The following is a 17,032-nucleotide window of genomic DNA, read 5'->3' on the forward strand; positions in this document are numbered from 1 at the left end:
CACCTCACCTGTTTGTATTTGATCCCGGCAGAGCTGGTGCTGAAGTATGCATAAAGAAAAGCACCCTACCTCTGCATCCCTTCACTGCTTGGCTTCCCTTGGGCCAGGCCCTCAGCTAGTGTCGATTGATGTATAGCCACACTGATTTATCCCAGCTGGGGGTCTGCTTCTTTCTCTGCAGTCAGCTTGGCCCTAAAACTCAGCAACATTATTTCCCCCTTGGAAGACTGAGCAGGGAGGGCCAAGGAGCACATGGACTGTGGAGAACACAGTTCCTCTCTCAGTTCCAGACGAGTAGGATGTTGCACGCTGGCCAAGGGACTGTGTGGGGAAACTCACACAGCTGCTGCTGGGGCTCATCCTCCCCTGTAGACAGAATTTGGCCTCCAGGATTGGGGTAGGCTGGCACCCCATGCTAACCCTAAAATCACACCGTCTGGGAGCTCCCCTGGGACTGGTGGTTGGGCTGCTTTCTAGCCAAACCTGGTTCCCCTGGGTCTCTCTCTGGCCATACACCTCAGCTGCTCCCTGGGCCCCTCTCCTAGTTCTGAGCTCAGGCTGTGTCTGGGCCTGCTGTGCACCTGCAGACAGCAGTACCAGGCCACCTTTTGCAGGCTCCCTTTTTCAAGGGTATCCATAAGCCAGCTGGTGCACAGCAGACCAGGTGGCCTGTAGCCAATCATCTGTCTTCACTTGGCCTGGCTGACCTACCCACCGTGGAGTGGCACTCCCACCCTCCGATGGGGAGCTGCAGGGAGTGCCAGATCTCTGATCAGCTGCAAAGGAGGAGAGGACAGCTGCTCTCCTCTGGCCATCCTCTCACCAATCAGTGCCGAGGGGGCAGAGCTGGCCCCATCACAGGCATGCTTTGCATGTGGAGTGGGGGCTCCAGACACAGAGCCACCAAAACATGGAACTGATACCCTTAATCTGCTGCGTCTGCCATTGCACACGCCCACTGGGTGGTCACTGTAGGACGGTGGCTGGAGACTTCTCCATGACAGCATGGGACTCCTCAGAGTGGTACTGGGATAGAAAATAAGAGGATTTGATTTGGAGGGGGCAGTTAGATGGACTTTGCAAGCAGACGAGATGCTCAATAGAGTGACAAGGGGAGTGAGGTCACATCTTTTATTGGACCAACTTCTGTTGGTGAGAGAAACAGTCAAGAGATTGCCCAGTAAAAGATGTGACCTCACCCACTTTGTCCCTCTAATATCCTGGGACCAACCCAACTACAACAACACTGCGTTCAAGATGCACAATACTAAGCCAAACATGTAGGTGACCCATCCTGAGGGTGCCCTTTGAATGTTTTGAGCCGGCAATGTCACAGCTGTGATCTGGAATGACAAGTAAAACCCCTAAAGACAAGGACCTGTTCTGAGCCATGTCCACACTGGGCCTGATCCTGCACCTGCAGCTCTCCTTGATGTCAACAGCAGCCCTCCGTGTTGAGCCCATTCAGGAGACACCGCCCTTTCCGTACATTACAGTCTGTCTTGTTTCCTTTTAGATGAAAAACCGACTATTGTTCAAGACACCTATTTGCTTTGCCCTGCACCAGTAATAGAAGACATTGGACAGTAAGTACAGCTCTGCAGCCTGGGCTGAAGGAGAGGAGGTGTTGGCTGTGGGATCAGCAGGTGTTTTGCCTAAAAAGGACTAAGCAAGGAGCTCAGGCATGTGAGGCTTTTCAGATGTTCATTGGCAGGTTCAGCATCATCCTGATGGACCAGACCCTCCCCTGGGGTATGTCAGCATGGCTCCATTCAAGGCTGGGCTCAGGCAGTGCAGGACCCTGGGCACACTTCAGCATGGGGCCCCTCATGGCCCTGCTGCCTTTTGAAGTGGTGGTGGTAGGGGCTGCAGCCTGCCCCTCCGGTCTATATTCCATAACTTGCCAGTGCACTCGGTCGTCGTGATGCCTCCTTGAGGAGCTGGGCCCTGCAGTGCATCGTGCAGGAGGGACAGGGATCAGACTGTGTGATGCTTCACCCAAACACATGGGCAGAGCATTGCGTCTGGGTCCGCTGGTAAAAAGAGAGTTGAAGACAACATATCGGGTATCACAGATCCACAGGGTCGGTGCTGCAGCCCCAGCTTTGGAACAGTCATTGGGAGGAGCCCTGCAGTGTGCCAGACCCTCTAGGGGGTCTCACTCTTCCCCCAGGGTAAGCCACTGGCTTCACCACCTCCTTAGATGGGACCTGTGGGCCTTCAGCACTCCTGCTTCACACCGGGAGCTCAGCAAGTCCCACTGGGACAGACCCCTGAGGGAGACTTGTGCAGTCTTAGGGAGCAACGCACCTCCTCTGCTAGCACCTGCAGGGACACATCCAGCGTTGTCACACTGCCGGGTTTATTAGTCAGCTGGAACGCACATAGGAAGGCCTTGGTTGGCCCAGAGGAATGAAGGTTAAAGCACAATCCAGAGCCCAGCCAAGCTGCAGTGAACCCGACTGTTCAAGCTCTGTCTCCCCGTCTGTCTGACATGTGTGCCCCCACAGCCAACGCTTAATGTCCACCTCATTCCCCGCTCCCCCCCAGTCCTTTGTTCCTGACCTGAGGAGAGGCGGCGGAGAGGCAGGGCAGTCCATATCTCTCTGGGCCCTTGGTTGCTAGGTGTCCATGCCCAGGCAATTGGCTTTGCCATTGTCTTCTCAAGCGCTCCATTGATATGGGACGTGAGGCCCCAGACAGCTAGGCCCCATTCCTACCTGTGTCTTAGCCTGATCTGAGAGCAAACATGCCCTTTTCACCCACTAGGTAGCAATGCCGCATATAGGAGAAACTGAGGCACACATATTCTTCATACAAATATTCCAAAAAAATTCCCACTTCGTCACATTGGGTTTGAAAGTTACAGCTTCCACATCAACCCTACCATAATCGCCTGGGGCACATTTCCATCACCGCACACAACTTCCTGCTGTTCATGGGCATGCGGAATAGTAGGGATGCATGAGGGGACTGAATTTCTGGCCATCCTTCTGCTCTCATGTACGGTGGTGTAACTCAGGAGTAACGAATGAAGTCTCGCACTAGTGTGGAATCAGTGCAGTAGGGTGTAGAATAGTTGCATTCAGGAGCTCTGATCAATGCCTCATAGTGAGTTTCACCAGGGCAAAGAGTGGGTGTGAAATGCAGCCATTCTTAGCTGGTGGCATGTTACATCCACTCTGCCTAGGCAGAAAGGACTACACAAGGTGCAGGGCGAGGGGGGGGGGGGAGATTGGGCCCATTGATCCTTTTAATGCATTGTAAATAAAATCCCTACAAATTCACACCAGCCTAACTGAGGACAGAATCTGGCCCTCTGACTACACGGGCAAATGGCCACATTCTCCTTAGTGCAATGCCATTGATGTTAGTGGTGCTGCACCAGGACATGTGAGTTTAGTTCCTAGTCATCTGAGCGGGATGCAAAGCTGCAGATCTCAGAGGTTCGCTTTGCAGGGGCCTGTACAGACATTTCCTTCCGCTTTTCTCTGGGTTGGTTCAAACAACTGTAAAATCCAAAAGCAGAAAACTCCCAAATATTACCTTGTTTGACTCTGAAACTGCAAATTACACAGGGTACCATGGGAACCACGTAAATCCAAGCACGTCTGTGAACCTTTTAGCGCATCCTGGGCTCGGCTTCAAATTTGCAACAAAGCGGCACTAGGCAAACTTCACATGGTTTCAGGTTTCATCTCCCAGAGTTCTAGTCAAGCATTTCGTCTGTCTTCCTGCTTCACGGGAGGTTTAATTTAATTCTCCCTAAACAATCGCTGGTAGCCGAGAGACTAATCTGTGTGAACTAGACTACTGAGCAGAGAAGGAGGAATTGCTTTGAATGTTGAGGATGTGCTCCATCAATTTTGAATATCAGCAATTCTGAATGTATGTGATGTCCCCTCCTCCCCACATTTTGCATCTAACTCTAGAGCGGATTGAGATTGTATTGAATTTCAAGCACATTTCACATTTTGACACCCCTCCCCCGCAAGAAAGAGGGGGGATGGATTTCAAGTGTCTTTATTTATGAATCAAATTTAGTTTCCTGTGTTTGGATATTCTCTGCTCTTGCCAATGATGGTGACTCCTCCACCCACCTCAGCAACTTGTTTCATGACCCAACCCCCTGTTAAAGTTAAAGGGTTGAATTGTTCCCCATCTTACCCCCATGCAATCCCATTGTGTGCTCAGATACTATAGTGAGGGTGGCTAGATAAGTATTTAAATAGCTAGGTGGGGTTTAAGCAGAATTAGACTCTTAGGCACAGGTGCTAAACTGGTGTATGCCAATGACAATGTACACCAGCTGAGAACATGCCCTCCAACCTAAGGCCAGATTCTGCTCACAGTTACCCTGGCGTAAATCCAGAGGAAGTCTGTTAACTTCGGTGGCTATGCTCAGGGTTCATCCCTGTGAAAAGGAGAGCCCAGTGTGACCCCACAGTATTCCCTGCTGCAGCTTAAACCTGTAGCTTCCCATTCTAGCACAGGTCGTATTGCAAATGTCTGAGACGTAGCATTCTAAGTCACTGAGCTCGTGCCCTGTACCCCCAGGGAGAATGGAGTCTCTTAATAAAGAACATATGCCCCAACTCAGTTTAGCCAACGTTACAATGTTGGCTTTTGGGCAAGCAAACAGTCAGATGCAGGTGAGCACCTGCCGTCACATAACTACATTGACTAGGCAGGATATGCGTTCAGGAGCCAATGGCCAGGAAGAAGGGGAACAGTGGGTATAAAGATGACACTAAAAATAAATGTATCTGTTTGTGCTTTAGGGTGGTTTTCCTCCAAGTCAGCATGAACAGCGGGCTAACGTTCATCTCCAGCTCTGTCAGCATCACCAGCACACAGTGTGTAAGTATGGGACAGAGCCACCAGAAGCACCTTGAAAAGAAAGGGCTGCTCTCCAGGGAAGGGCTCTTCTCCGTCGCGATTGCAGAGCCGATCCCGGCAGTGCACTAAAAAGCAGCGAGGGATGGCTGAGAGCAGTTCATTAGTGATTGCAATCCATGCCTGGATCGTGACTAATAAATAAGTGCAAGAATATCTTCCCCCACCCCAGGAAAGAGAGAACTGCAGATCTCAGACCTGGGCTGGGAGGGGCCCATGGACCCCTGGAGGAAGCCAACCCCCCCAGAAAGTATTGGCAGTCCACCGCTATTCATCATCTGTTGCCCTGTCTCATTCCCATTTATTAGGGGGTGGTGTTTGCCACTGGAATGGGGTGAGGGTTGGCCTTCCTGGTATGGGGAGGGGCATAAAGGGACAGTAGCCCCAAGTGCTGGGATGAGCTTTTCCTGGAGGGGCTGTTCTGTCACCCAGCCAAGGGAGAGTTTTCTGTGCCGCTGATACTGATGGGAGAGGGGGAGAGAAATGGCTGGGCTGGCGTCTGTCTGCCATGGGGGAGCAGGTCAGGAGTCAACAGCCCCAAATGACCTTTTAGGGAAGATTAATTTTAGAAGCAATCAAATAATCCAAGCTAGGAAGCCAACTATGATGAGTGATCTGCTCACTGCACCTCAGGGGAGAGAATAGGCCACATCCCCAGCTGGTGTAAATCAGCAGAGAGGCAGTGGAGCTACATCAGTTTACACCAGCCTAGGATCTGGACTCATGAGTTGAAGTGACAGGAGGTTTGCCATAATAGCTGGATAACAAGCATTTTACACCAAGGTCATAGGTGTCAAGGTGACCTTAGTTCTGCTCAGTGTCGGTGCGGCCTGATGGCTATTCGAAGGGGTTGATGGTTACAGGCTATGTCACAAAGCTGTCATCACACATAGTATTCCTTCATTGGGCCCCTTTGTGGCAGCGTCAGCGCAGAGGCCATGAAAGGAATGGGTGCCGAAATCCATGTGGCGGAGGTGTCTGACTTTTTCAGCAACCATGCTGGGAAATTAAATCCCAGAGCTGTGGGAAAGTCACAGTGTTTAGTCACTTGGAATTGAGCAGGGACATTTTTTCCATTTCACCTGGTTTCAAGACCCCCTCCAAACTTTGCAAGGATTGCAATGACATGGGGATTTTACACCCAGACAACACGCATTTTACACCTACGTGCCCTTCAAAGCCATCTCGGGCTGCTGCAGCAAAACCTTTTGCAATGATAGGCCCAGTTTTGGGTTGGTTATGGACCGTGAATTTTAACTCACTGTCATTTGGTTACCGGTGCTTCATGCGCTTCTAATGGAGATTGAACTCTTAGCCCTAGCGGGGGTCCCTGCAGGTCAGAGCTCAGCCAGGCTGCTGGGGAAGGCATGCATTGCCATTGCCTTGGGGTAAACAGAGGACTGCAATCTCCAAGGCTGTCAATCTGCCACTTTTCACCAGCACTCCAAGTCACTTGTAGCTTAAAAACAAGCAAGACCAGGGGCCCGATTCTCAGCTGATGAGCAGCAGCCTAGCTCCATTGAAATCAGATTGCACCGCTGAGGGTCTGGCCCACTCTTTGCAAATATGTTTTCAGGCTTGTGTGGAATCTCATACATTCAGTTCTTTCTTTATCGTTTTAGAGGATCCTTCCATTTCCTTTCTCTCCCGTTTCCTTTGCTGGGAACGGCAGCAAGCTGGCCTCCTCGGCCCTCATTCTCAGCTGGCTCCTCTGTCCTTTTCTGTACAGTAAGTGTCTTTTCTTCCCCTTCCTCCTGAGGTTTCCTCTCCAGCCCCTCCACCAACCTATTTCCAGTCTTATATTACCTATTTCCTAACAATCTTATCTAATCTGCTCCTAGCCCCTCCTCCATTTCACTCCCAGGTTTTGCAATTTTTCAGCAGGTTGGCCCTGTTACCCTTATGACACTGAGATCATCCAACACAAACTTTGATATAATGTAATTGACTTTGAGGAGGTTTCCATTAGCATGGATAATAGGATCACTAGGGCAGCAGGGCTAAAGTTTTACTGCTAGCTCTTAACATCACCAGCTGGCCTGATGCAGCCCATGGAAACTACAGATCCCAGCATGCAACATTCCATCTTGTAGCAAGGGTTATTTTTTGTCAAAAAGGCTCTTTGTTCCTTGAAGAGGTTGTGTTGGGCTGCAGACAGTGCACAGGGGCCTGTGTGGTGTCACTTAGGGTGAGTGTTTTATTACAAAAATCTGCAGAGGGATACAACTAGTGATTGGTTTCGCAAGACTTTCCAGATTAACCCATGAAGACCAGAATTTTCAGAAGGGCTCAGAACTCACAATCCAAAGAGCTTGGCTCTGATATAGACACCAAAACCAGTGGCCGATTTTTCAGAAGTGCTCAGTGGCTTTGGGTGCATGTCTGCACAAGTGTCACAGTGAGAGCCGCTGGGTGTTGGACCCTTTTAAAATCGTAGCCCCAATTATGGGTGCTGAGCACTTGACAATGTGGCGTTAAATGCCTACCAGGCTAGAACATTGTCTACATCAGGAAGCAGTTTGAATACAGGAAGCAAGAACGTAAACTCTTTGTTCCAAAGATTGGCATAGTACGGATGTCAAACATGTCACCTGCGCCTAATTTATTACCCCATGAATGAGAGTATTGTAGCAAAATGGCCCATTTGTACAGTTAAGGGATTGGAAGATACAGTCAGTCATGGCTCGCTGCATGCCTGAGTATCCATAGAACGATCCTGCAGTCGGAAATCAGGCAAAACGCCCCACCAGAGACACTGGGGAATGTTGTCTTCAGGATCACATCCTTGGGTTCCGATTCAGCAGATCACTTAACCACCTGCCTGAATGCCATTGAAGCCAATGAGACACAAGCATGTGCATAAATGCCCTTGCTGAAGAGGGATGCGTTCCTGTATCAGGGCTTGAAATATTAATTCATGTCCCTGAGCGTAGAATCCAGTCCCAATGACAATAATCACTAATTCTCTATTCTTTGTATAATCTGATTAAAATCTGTAGTGAAGCAAACCAGCTCCTCTTCTCCAGGTCTAACAGCGCAGCCATAGGGTCTCCTGCTGGTGTTAGCCTGCCAAACTTGTGTCATATTAAGGTAATCTGGAAACAATTGTCTTGTTTGCAGCTCAGTGGGACGATCCTTTTCATCGCACTCTTAATTCTGTTCCTGTTGCTGGCCTTGGCGCTGCTTTGGTGGTTCTGGCCTTTGTGCTGCACGGTGGTGAGTATGGACTTTGATCTTCGTGGCTTAGTTTCTTCTGCTCTCTGCCGGAAGCTGGGGTTAAAAGCCTGGAGAGATGCTCAATAGACAATGAGAGGAGCAGGCATGAATCGTCTTCATCTTGGGATATAAACTGATGTATCTGTATGGCCCCGATTCAGCAAAGCACATAAACCTGTGCCTGGTCCCATTGACGTCAATGGGACTCAAGTACATGCTGAAAGTTAAGCAGGTGATTAAGAGCTTTGCTGAATCTGAAGTGAGGCAGCAGGGTCGGTTTGTTAGAGTATAGGACTAGGAACCAGAAGGTGTGAATTGCATTTCCAGCTCTGCCACCAAGCTGCAGGGTGACTTGGGCAAGTCACTTCCTCTCTCCGTGCCTCCATTTCCCACCTGTATGGAATGGGGTTAAAGATACTGGTTTTCCTGGTAGAGTGCTGTGAGATCTAGGGATGGAAAGCGCTAGATATGATGAGGATGTGTGTGTGTATGCTCTTACTTCCATTTGAAATGCATTTCATATGATGGACATTTCAATTCGTGGGTTAATGTTTCGCAGTAGCGTTGGACTCAAATGACCTGTTCAGTTAAGGGAAAGTTTGAACTCAGAAAATCTGAGTCTATATTATGGGTGATTCAATCTGGTGTATAAGCAGGGCTGCCCAGAGGGGGGAGGGGCAACTTGCCCCAGGCCCCGGGCCCCACAGGGGCCCCCACGAGAATATAGTTTTCTATAGTATTGCAACTTTTTTTTATGGAAGGGGCCCCCGAAATTGCTTTGCCCCATGCCCCCTGAATCCTCTGGGCAGCCCTGTATATAAGCATTGGTGACTCATCTACGCCAGTTTGACCACAGTGCCACTACACTGGCTTCAGTGTCATTATTCCTGACTGCTGGCCCAGGGGAAGTGAAAAGCAAGTCAGGCCCAGTTACGTGCCAGTCTAGATGGATAGGGCTGGCTGGTGATAGCTCAGTTCATCAGCAGGCAGGAGAATCTCTGCGATCCCGTCTCTACCAGCTGGCGGAGATCACACATACCGCACTGCATGCCAGCCATTGTCCCAAAGGAAAGGTGCCAGCTATCCTGTTCTGTCAGCGGTCTCCTGCCAGCTGATCTGTTCAGTGGTACTAAAGGTCACTGTGCAGGGAGCCAGCCCTGCCTGCTGAATGCTGTAGCATCACTGCTGGGAGAGAGAGGACAACCGTAGATACAAAGATGGGCGCCCACCTAAAATTAGACTTGGCAGAATTCAATTTTTATTTTTTATAATGACAGTGGATATCAATGTTTATTTTTAAGCTTTTATTTTTATCAATTTAACTTTTCACCGATGCAGGAAACTTTTCAAAGTTGGGGGGGCAGACAATGGAGGGGAGGCAAACAATGGGCAGGGGCCAGACAATAATCCTTTAATGACAGTAGACGTTGAGATTCAAATAGTTAAAGCTTTATAACCACTAAAGCACAACTTGTCAACATCACACATCAAAATATACAAAGTAAATATCCTTAAATCAAACTCTCAGGTAGCATTGTTCTCACTTTGTCTCTCTGTACATTTCAATGATTATCAATGGTAATATTTTTTCACCGGTTTGTGTGTGCGCGGTGAAATTGACGTTTACCGATAAAAATCAAATCCTTCTGCGCCAACCTGTAATGTGAGCCCAGGGGGACAGAGAAGGACCGAGCCCAGGGGGACACAGGCAGTGACAGGGATATAAAATGTACCTTTAACTCCGATTCTTTCCATTGCCTGCATGTCGTAGGTCATCAAGGAGCCTCCGCCACCGCCGCCCCCAGAGCCTGTAAGTATTTTATTTTTCAAACCATAATTCTACTGTCTGCAGCCACTGCAATGCAGCACATTGGCTGGGAACTTGGTGGGAGTCATAATGACAACTCTGAGGCTGTCTCCTGGGATAGGGTTATCTGTGCCTTCAGGTCCATATGCACACAGATGCTCTACCTCCATGGAAAAATATCTGCATAACCCCCAGCAAGATGCCTACAGAATCACTCTTTCGGTCAGACCTATATTTTGTTCCATGCTGCTGTGCATCACGCACAAATGAAAAACCGTATTCCCAGATGCTGTGCTCAGTGCTCCAGTCCTGGCTCAGGCAAAATTGCCATTGTTCTCAATGGGAATTTAACCTGAGGAAGGAGTAAAGGTTAGAGTCCATCATCAGGTACAAGGCAATGTGGAGGCTGTTGTCTAGTGGCTAGGTCACTGGCCCAGGACTCGGGAGACCTAGAGATTCTGTGCCTGGTTCTGCTACTGATGTCACTTCCTCTCTCACCCTTTGTGCGTTTCGATTGGACGCTCTCCTCGCTGAGTGTGTGCTCAATGGGGCCCTGATCTAGGTGAGGGGGAGCATCCTGCCTGTTTCCACTCCTTACACGCACACACACAGTTAATCCGTGGCAAAAATAACTGCCTAACCCACACAAGCAGGCTGCAGTTGGCTGCTAACTTGCTGTAACTTGGCATCCATCTGAGGAGGGAACCACAGCTGCCATTTTGAGGTTGCCAAAGGCCACCATTACTGTCTTTGTGAGCCTGTGATTTGTCCCGAGCAGCAACTCTGTGGCAATTTAACGTGAGGCCTGAGGGTGGGGGAGGGGGTACTGTGGAGAGACCTTGCTGAGCCCTTCTCTGTGTCATACACATTCTGTGCACCAGCAGCAGGTGTCGGGGTCAGACCTTCAGCTGGTAGAAATCGGCCCAGCTCCACTGAAATCAGTTCAATGATCCGCAGGTGGGGTAAATTGAGTTGGAGGCAATGAAGCTCCAGTAATGTACCTCAGCTGAGGACCCTGCAACATGTCTCCTGGGATGTCGGTGCAGGATCATTCACCAGCACTGAATTAGGTTAAGCGAGGAAAGAACAATGGCTCTGAAAGAGAACCCAGATCTGGACTCCTTCACATGCTGGGTTTGCTAAAAAAACAGCCCCAGTCTTTATGATGGGCCAGATCCAAGCCCCCGAAGGTTCAAAATCCAGTGCCTGATTTGAATGGTTGCAGCCTGAGCCCGTCGCTGCAAAGAACCAAACAGGGCAGAGGAGCCGGGTACAGCTGCGAGGAAAGAATGGTCCGAAGTGCGTGTTAGTGAGCTCACAGGGAGTGCCTTTTCTCCTGTTAGCAACTTACAGTTCCCAAAGCACAGCTAAGAAAGGGTTTCATTTGGTGAAGTGTTGGACATAGTCTATGGAACATAGCAGCAAGGCCAGTATAATGTGCAATTCATCTCCACTGTGCCTTCTACCCCCTTAAAAGGCAGTTGTGATTTTTGAAGCTTTACGCATATTTGACCGTATATAAAAGCAGCCTGAAGAGACGAGAAGAAGGGAACAGACAGTCGGCTTTGGCTTCTCTAGGAGAAATTGCAGCTGCAGAGACAAGAGGCTTTTGTTTGCTGTCAGCACATAAATATAACATACAAAGCCAGATAGCCAGGGATAGGGCCGAAGGATGTTCACTTGTTTACATCCCATGCTGTGTGCATGAAAACAACAGCGATCACTCTCCTTTCCCGCAGGAATCAGATGATGAAGATGGATTGCCAAAGAAAAAGTGGCCAACCGTGGACGCATCTTATTACGGAGGCAGAGGTGTTGGTGGAATTAAGAGGATGGAGGTATCAGGTGCTTTTGTTTCCTGAGTCGCAGTAAACAATCAGAACCTTTTTAATTGAAAATCACGGCAAGACATTTTTAAAATGCTTTTTACAGAGTTATCATGATGGAATAGGGAGGTTGGTTTTTAATTAGGACCCATCTACCTAATCACACCTGCCAGCCCAGGAGTCAGCCATCAAGCTGCCATCGTTTGCATCGTGCAATTAGTTGTGTCTGGAAGTATTAGCGATTGCAAATTTGCAGGTTGAGGAATGGGATGAGGACCAAACAGTTTCACTTTATTGGATCAGATCCTCATCTGGTGTAAATGGGTCTTGTCCTATAACTTCAATGGAGTGAGGCCAATTTATACCAGCTGAGGGTCTAGCGCTAATTGGCCAAATTGAATAGAAGTAATTGCTCCTTAGCTCAGGGGTTAGGATTTTACAATCAGGCACTGAAACCTGATGCACAGTTTGCCATGGGAGATTCTGACTCTTGAAATCAAGTGGCTAAGCAGCCGCATAGGGCAAATCCTGCCCTGGGATGCATTCACACAGCTCTCATTGAGGTCAGTTGGAACTCAAGGGCAGAATCATAAAACTATAGGGTTAGAAGGGACTGCAAGGGTCATCTGGTCTAATCACCTGCCAAGATGTGGGATTTGTTGTATCTAAACAAACTTGCAGGTTTAAACTAGTGTAAATGGTGGATTCTCTGCAACTTGAAGTCTTTAAATCATGATTTGAGGACTTCATCCTCCTTTTGAAAACTTCCAGTGGAGGAGCTTCCACGACCTCCCTAGGCAGTCTGTTCCACTAGACTACTGTTCGTACAGTTAGGAAGTTTTTCCTGAGATTTAAAAAAGGTAATCTTCCATTATTGACATGAATTGAGATGTATTATTAGGAGAAATCCAGCCCTCTCCTACGCACTTATGGAGAGACCTTTGCTGAGGAACCTAGTCTAGTGAACTACGACTAACTGCCCACCAAGTCTGAGAGCCACTGCTCAAAAGAACCCTTCAGGGCTCTTCCTCATTCCTGGATACTTTTGTCACCTCTAAGCTGGAGGGCTGCAGTGCCCTCTTGGGGCTATTGGTGGAGACCACTCAGGAACATTAGCTACTCCCCTGCCATGGGAGACCATTCGTGGCATTTGTGTTGACAGAAGATGCAGACTCTGGCAGATTGCTGCTGGGCTGTTTTCAGTGCAAGATCTTTGACTCTGGAACCTTGATAGACCATGACTGATGACCTTCAGGGTCTAGTGCAAGATGCATCTGACTGCCCTAGGTTTCACCCAAGTAAAGATTTGGATGGGAGGCACCTGCTGGCTAAACAGCTGGCTGGGAAATTGGGTGGGGAATTGATTTTTTGGAGTTTCTTCTTTATGGTGATTGTTGGTAATTAATTAGGGGATTTTCCTTCCTCACTAGTTAGTGGCTGCATGTCATGATGGATTGTTGTGACAGTAATTTTGCTTTCAAGAAGGTCAGTTCTCCCAGAGGCATGAGCAATGGGTGCATGTTTCACAAACACTGATAGAAACTAGATTAAATAATAGACGTGTCTAGTTAAGATGTATGCCAGCACTGCTCACCGAAGCTTCTGCATCCACAATGTGCTCTTACTACTTCAGGTGAGGTGGGGAGACAAAGGATCAACGGAGGAAGGGGCCAAATTAGAGAAGCCCAAAAACGCCGTCATCAAATTGCCAGAGCAGGAGTATGAGCCGTGGGAGCCCAAGCCAAAGAAACACAATGTGAGGAAGCCACCTTCCCAGAGGAAGTGGTACACTCCAATCAAGGTAATGTGTCTGCACATCAGCTTTAAAGCATGGGTTGTTTATGTTACCAGGCATGTTACCACGGACAGGTTCCTGAGCACAACATTTCTCATGGTTGGCTGTGGGGTGGGAGAACTATTGTAGGGGTCCCCATTTCTGAGACTAGACATCTCACTAGGCAACAAAGGCTTGGGTAACGTCTTTGCCCCTCTGCACTGATTGGATTCCAGCATGAAATCCCAGAATCTGTTCTCAGGACAGCACCGGCTCGGCGATGCACACCCAAGAGGGGGCAGACGATGTAGAGGAGGTGGGAAAGACGGCCGTGTAGTTACGGCCCTGGACTGGGACTCACAGATTTCAGCTCTCTTCCTGCCCAGCTGTGCCAAAGATGCAGTATGCGCCTTGGCAAAGCCAGTTAGGGTCAGATTTTTAAAGGTCTTCAGGCACCTAACGGTGCAGAAAGATACCTAGAAGGCTTTTCAAAAGCACCATTGAAATCAGTGGGAGTCAGGTGCCTGTCTGCATCTCTAGGTTTCTAAACACTTTTAAAATCTTAACCTGTCTCAGTTGATGCTGCTGATGATAATGCATCTTTAACTCCCAGGGTTGGTTCACCGATATCCGTGTCATACACTGAAATCCTCGACGGGAACGGCCAGTGAATTTTAAAGTGTTATGAAAATTGAATAAGCGATCGTCTTTTGGATGCTTATCTATGCCAAGTCTGTTCTCTTCTCCTTTATGGGTCCACCCATCATTAGACTTCCACAAGCTTCTTTGGTTCTTCGTCAAGTCTTTTCTTAATGCTGTCTAACCCCGTTCACCTAACTGCACCTGCTGATCTATGTTAATTGTTCATATTAAACCAGATGCATCCTTGATGTAACTCCAGTCGGATGGATTTGTTCCATTGTGTGCAATGGCTGGTTCCCCTAGGCACTCAGTATTACATTGATGGGCATGCTATAAATACACAGACAGATAATAATGAGTATACAAAGAGCAGCGGCCTCGGGGCCAGCCTGTGTGCCGACGGTTAAACACACAGTAATATCACAGCAAGTCGACTGTCGTTTAATTTCACATTGTTCTCTCAAGCATTGTTGGTCATGTCACGTATGTTTGATTCCAGGGCAAACTTGATGCGTTGTGGGCTCTGGTTCGACGAGGCTACGATCAAGTCTCTCTTATGAGACCACAGCCAGGGGATAAGGTAAGTTGTCATGGACGCACTGTCATGTCGATTCTTTGTTGTCGGCAGTAATGCTCATTTTTTCCCTCTTCTTGAGAGCTTGTCTCTCTCTGGATTACCCTGAGGGTAAAATCCGTCACTAGTTCCTGAGGTTTAACGATGAGCTAAAATGTTTGCAGTGGCATCTGTTTAAAAGCATTGCCCCTAATGGTCAATCACTGTCTCTCTGGTGCTGTCCTTTGAGCAGAGGCAGGTAGAGACTGGGTCATTTGAAGAAGCCGATTCATCTCTTGACTGATGTTACTTCTCCATGATGCTGTTTCTTGCCTTCACTTCCGTAAGCAGAGATGCACTGGAATCAGGGGTTGGGCTTTTTCATTTGTGCACTCGAATAGATTGTTGTGTTCTAGTTTAATGCAGAATAGTAAGTGTTAATAGATAGTGGATCCTGCATACCAATGGCTCACAAAATGTTTTACTCATTCAATAGCAGAATTAAATGACAGGTAAGAGAAATCATAAATCACACAGGGTCCCACCCTTCTGGGAAAATTCCCTAGAATTGAACAGAGAATAACCTTCCTGTGGGATTATAGTGCTGGGCTATAGTTCTCTGCTACAATCCATAAGTGGCCTTTAAAACTCTAGAGAGAGGATCTCCTGCTTTGTTCAGTTCCATGGGCCAGATCCTCAGCGGGTGTGAATCACAGCTATGCCAATATACACCAGCTGAAGATCTGGCACTATAGGATTTATAGAGTATAATTTCTGAAGGACCCTGTTGGTTTCACCCGTTACATTCTGTAGGACTTTTCTGTAAGGCAAGCAGGCCTCTGCAGGAATGATCCACACAGGGGATGTTTGCACTCATGGGTTTTCCTTCTTGTGGAAGTGACAGGGAGTTCCCATACCCAGATCTTGCCACCAGCCCAGGCTGTTGACACAAGTGCCCTGTGCCTGCATACTGCCTCCTGGTTTCCTTGGCAGCAGTTTAGTCAGGATCCAGGCACCATCAGGCCCTGGTACAGTAATACCGGCTCTGGCAGGGATCTTCTGAGGGGAACCACTGCCCAGACACTGGCTGCTCCTCGCCTGGGCCCTCCCACCCTCTGATCTGGATTTGTGCAATGGAGCTTTAGATGGGCTGCGAGGAGAAGACTGTGAAGCTATTTCTCCCTGTTTCTGTGCCCCTCTCGGGCCAGCGCCCCCCCCGGCTCTCAGTGGGAGTGTCTGGGTGGGAGTTGCCGAATCCTGCAGCAGAGTTACATCCAGTGCAATAGTAATCCGCAAGTGCCTGTCACAGGGGCTGAAGTGGCCTCATGCTGGGCTTCCACACATGGGTGAATTTCACCCTTAGTAATCGACAGAAAAGGTGGCTCCGATTTTCTTTTAAAGCCAATTAGGTGCATCCCTCCTGCTCATAGCAAGATGCTGCTGTGCCCTGGACCAGGAACAGCTGAGTTCTCCCGCATCAGTATTTAGTCTTCAGCGTTCTCCATTTTTCCTTTGTGCCATAAATGAAACTCAGCTTCCTACGTTGCTCTGTAAAATTGCCTTTTAACTGGTTTACCAGGCTGCGTTTCCTTAGGCAGCTGCACTAGAGTCACTTATTTACTTCTTAAGCACGGCCCTGGGCTTCTGAATAGACCATTGAGGCCCAGCTGTATTTTGATAGCAGGCACATTGTATGGTAGGATTCTATCCTCCACCTTCACTTGTGCTGCTGGTAGGTTTCTATCCATGCAGAGCACAGTCCTGCCACTGTCAGAGCAGTCAAGAAACATGCAAGGGGCTGACTCAAAACAGGGATTCTCAGTTACTTGCCTACAACCCTGCTGTGTGCAGAAGGAAAAGAAACCAGCAAAGAGACTATTTAAAATGGAGCGAGCTGAAGGATTGCTGTATTTGGGGGAACATTAGAAAATCAACCGTGCATCTGGGGAAATAGGCTGGAAAGAATCTCATTGAGTTACATTCAGTGGAAGAATAAGGATCATCTCTGTTCTATGGGCTGTGAAATTAACTATCACTGAAGAATGTTGAAAGGGAAACAAGAAAATGACTGGGCATGGGTCTGTTTTCCGAAAAAGGCACTGGCGGAAGTTGCATCTCAGTCCTTTTATTTCATTGCAAGAGCCAGCATTGCAGGGAGCAATATTGTTGTATATTATTTGTATTCCAGTAGTTCCTACGAGCCCCCGACTGAGATGGAGGTCCCATGCAAAAATATACACCCAGCCCCTGACCTGAAGAGCTTACAGCGTTGCAGGACTTTTCATGTTGATAGACGTTGTGTAAACCTCTACCACGCA

General features: G+C 48.5%; 1 protein-coding gene across 1 annotated transcript in view; it reads left to right on the forward strand.

The window, feature by feature from the left end:
• Positions 1 to 17,032, forward strand: part of ANTXRL (ANTXR like) — a 73,773-nt gene that overhangs the window by 37,292 nt on the left and 19,449 nt on the right. Inside the window, exons 11-17 of the mRNA XM_024210336.3 lie at positions 1,517 to 1,586; positions 4,782 to 4,860; positions 8,017 to 8,112; positions 9,884 to 9,922; positions 11,659 to 11,757; positions 13,379 to 13,546; positions 14,661 to 14,741. Of these exons, the coding sequence (XP_024066104.1) occupies positions 1,517 to 1,586; positions 4,782 to 4,860; positions 8,017 to 8,112; positions 9,884 to 9,922; positions 11,659 to 11,757; positions 13,379 to 13,546; positions 14,661 to 14,741 (632 nt within the window). The remainder of the gene's footprint in view (positions 1 to 1,516; positions 1,587 to 4,781; positions 4,861 to 8,016; positions 8,113 to 9,883; positions 9,923 to 11,658; positions 11,758 to 13,378; positions 13,547 to 14,660; positions 14,742 to 17,032) is intronic.

This window comes from Terrapene carolina, unplaced genomic scaffold (assembly GCF_002925995.2).
Source record: "Terrapene carolina triunguis isolate 2854851 unplaced genomic scaffold, T_m_triunguis-2.0 Scaffold402, whole genome shotgun sequence".
Classification (NCBI taxonomy): Eukaryota; Metazoa; Chordata; order Testudines; family Emydidae; genus Terrapene; species Terrapene triunguis.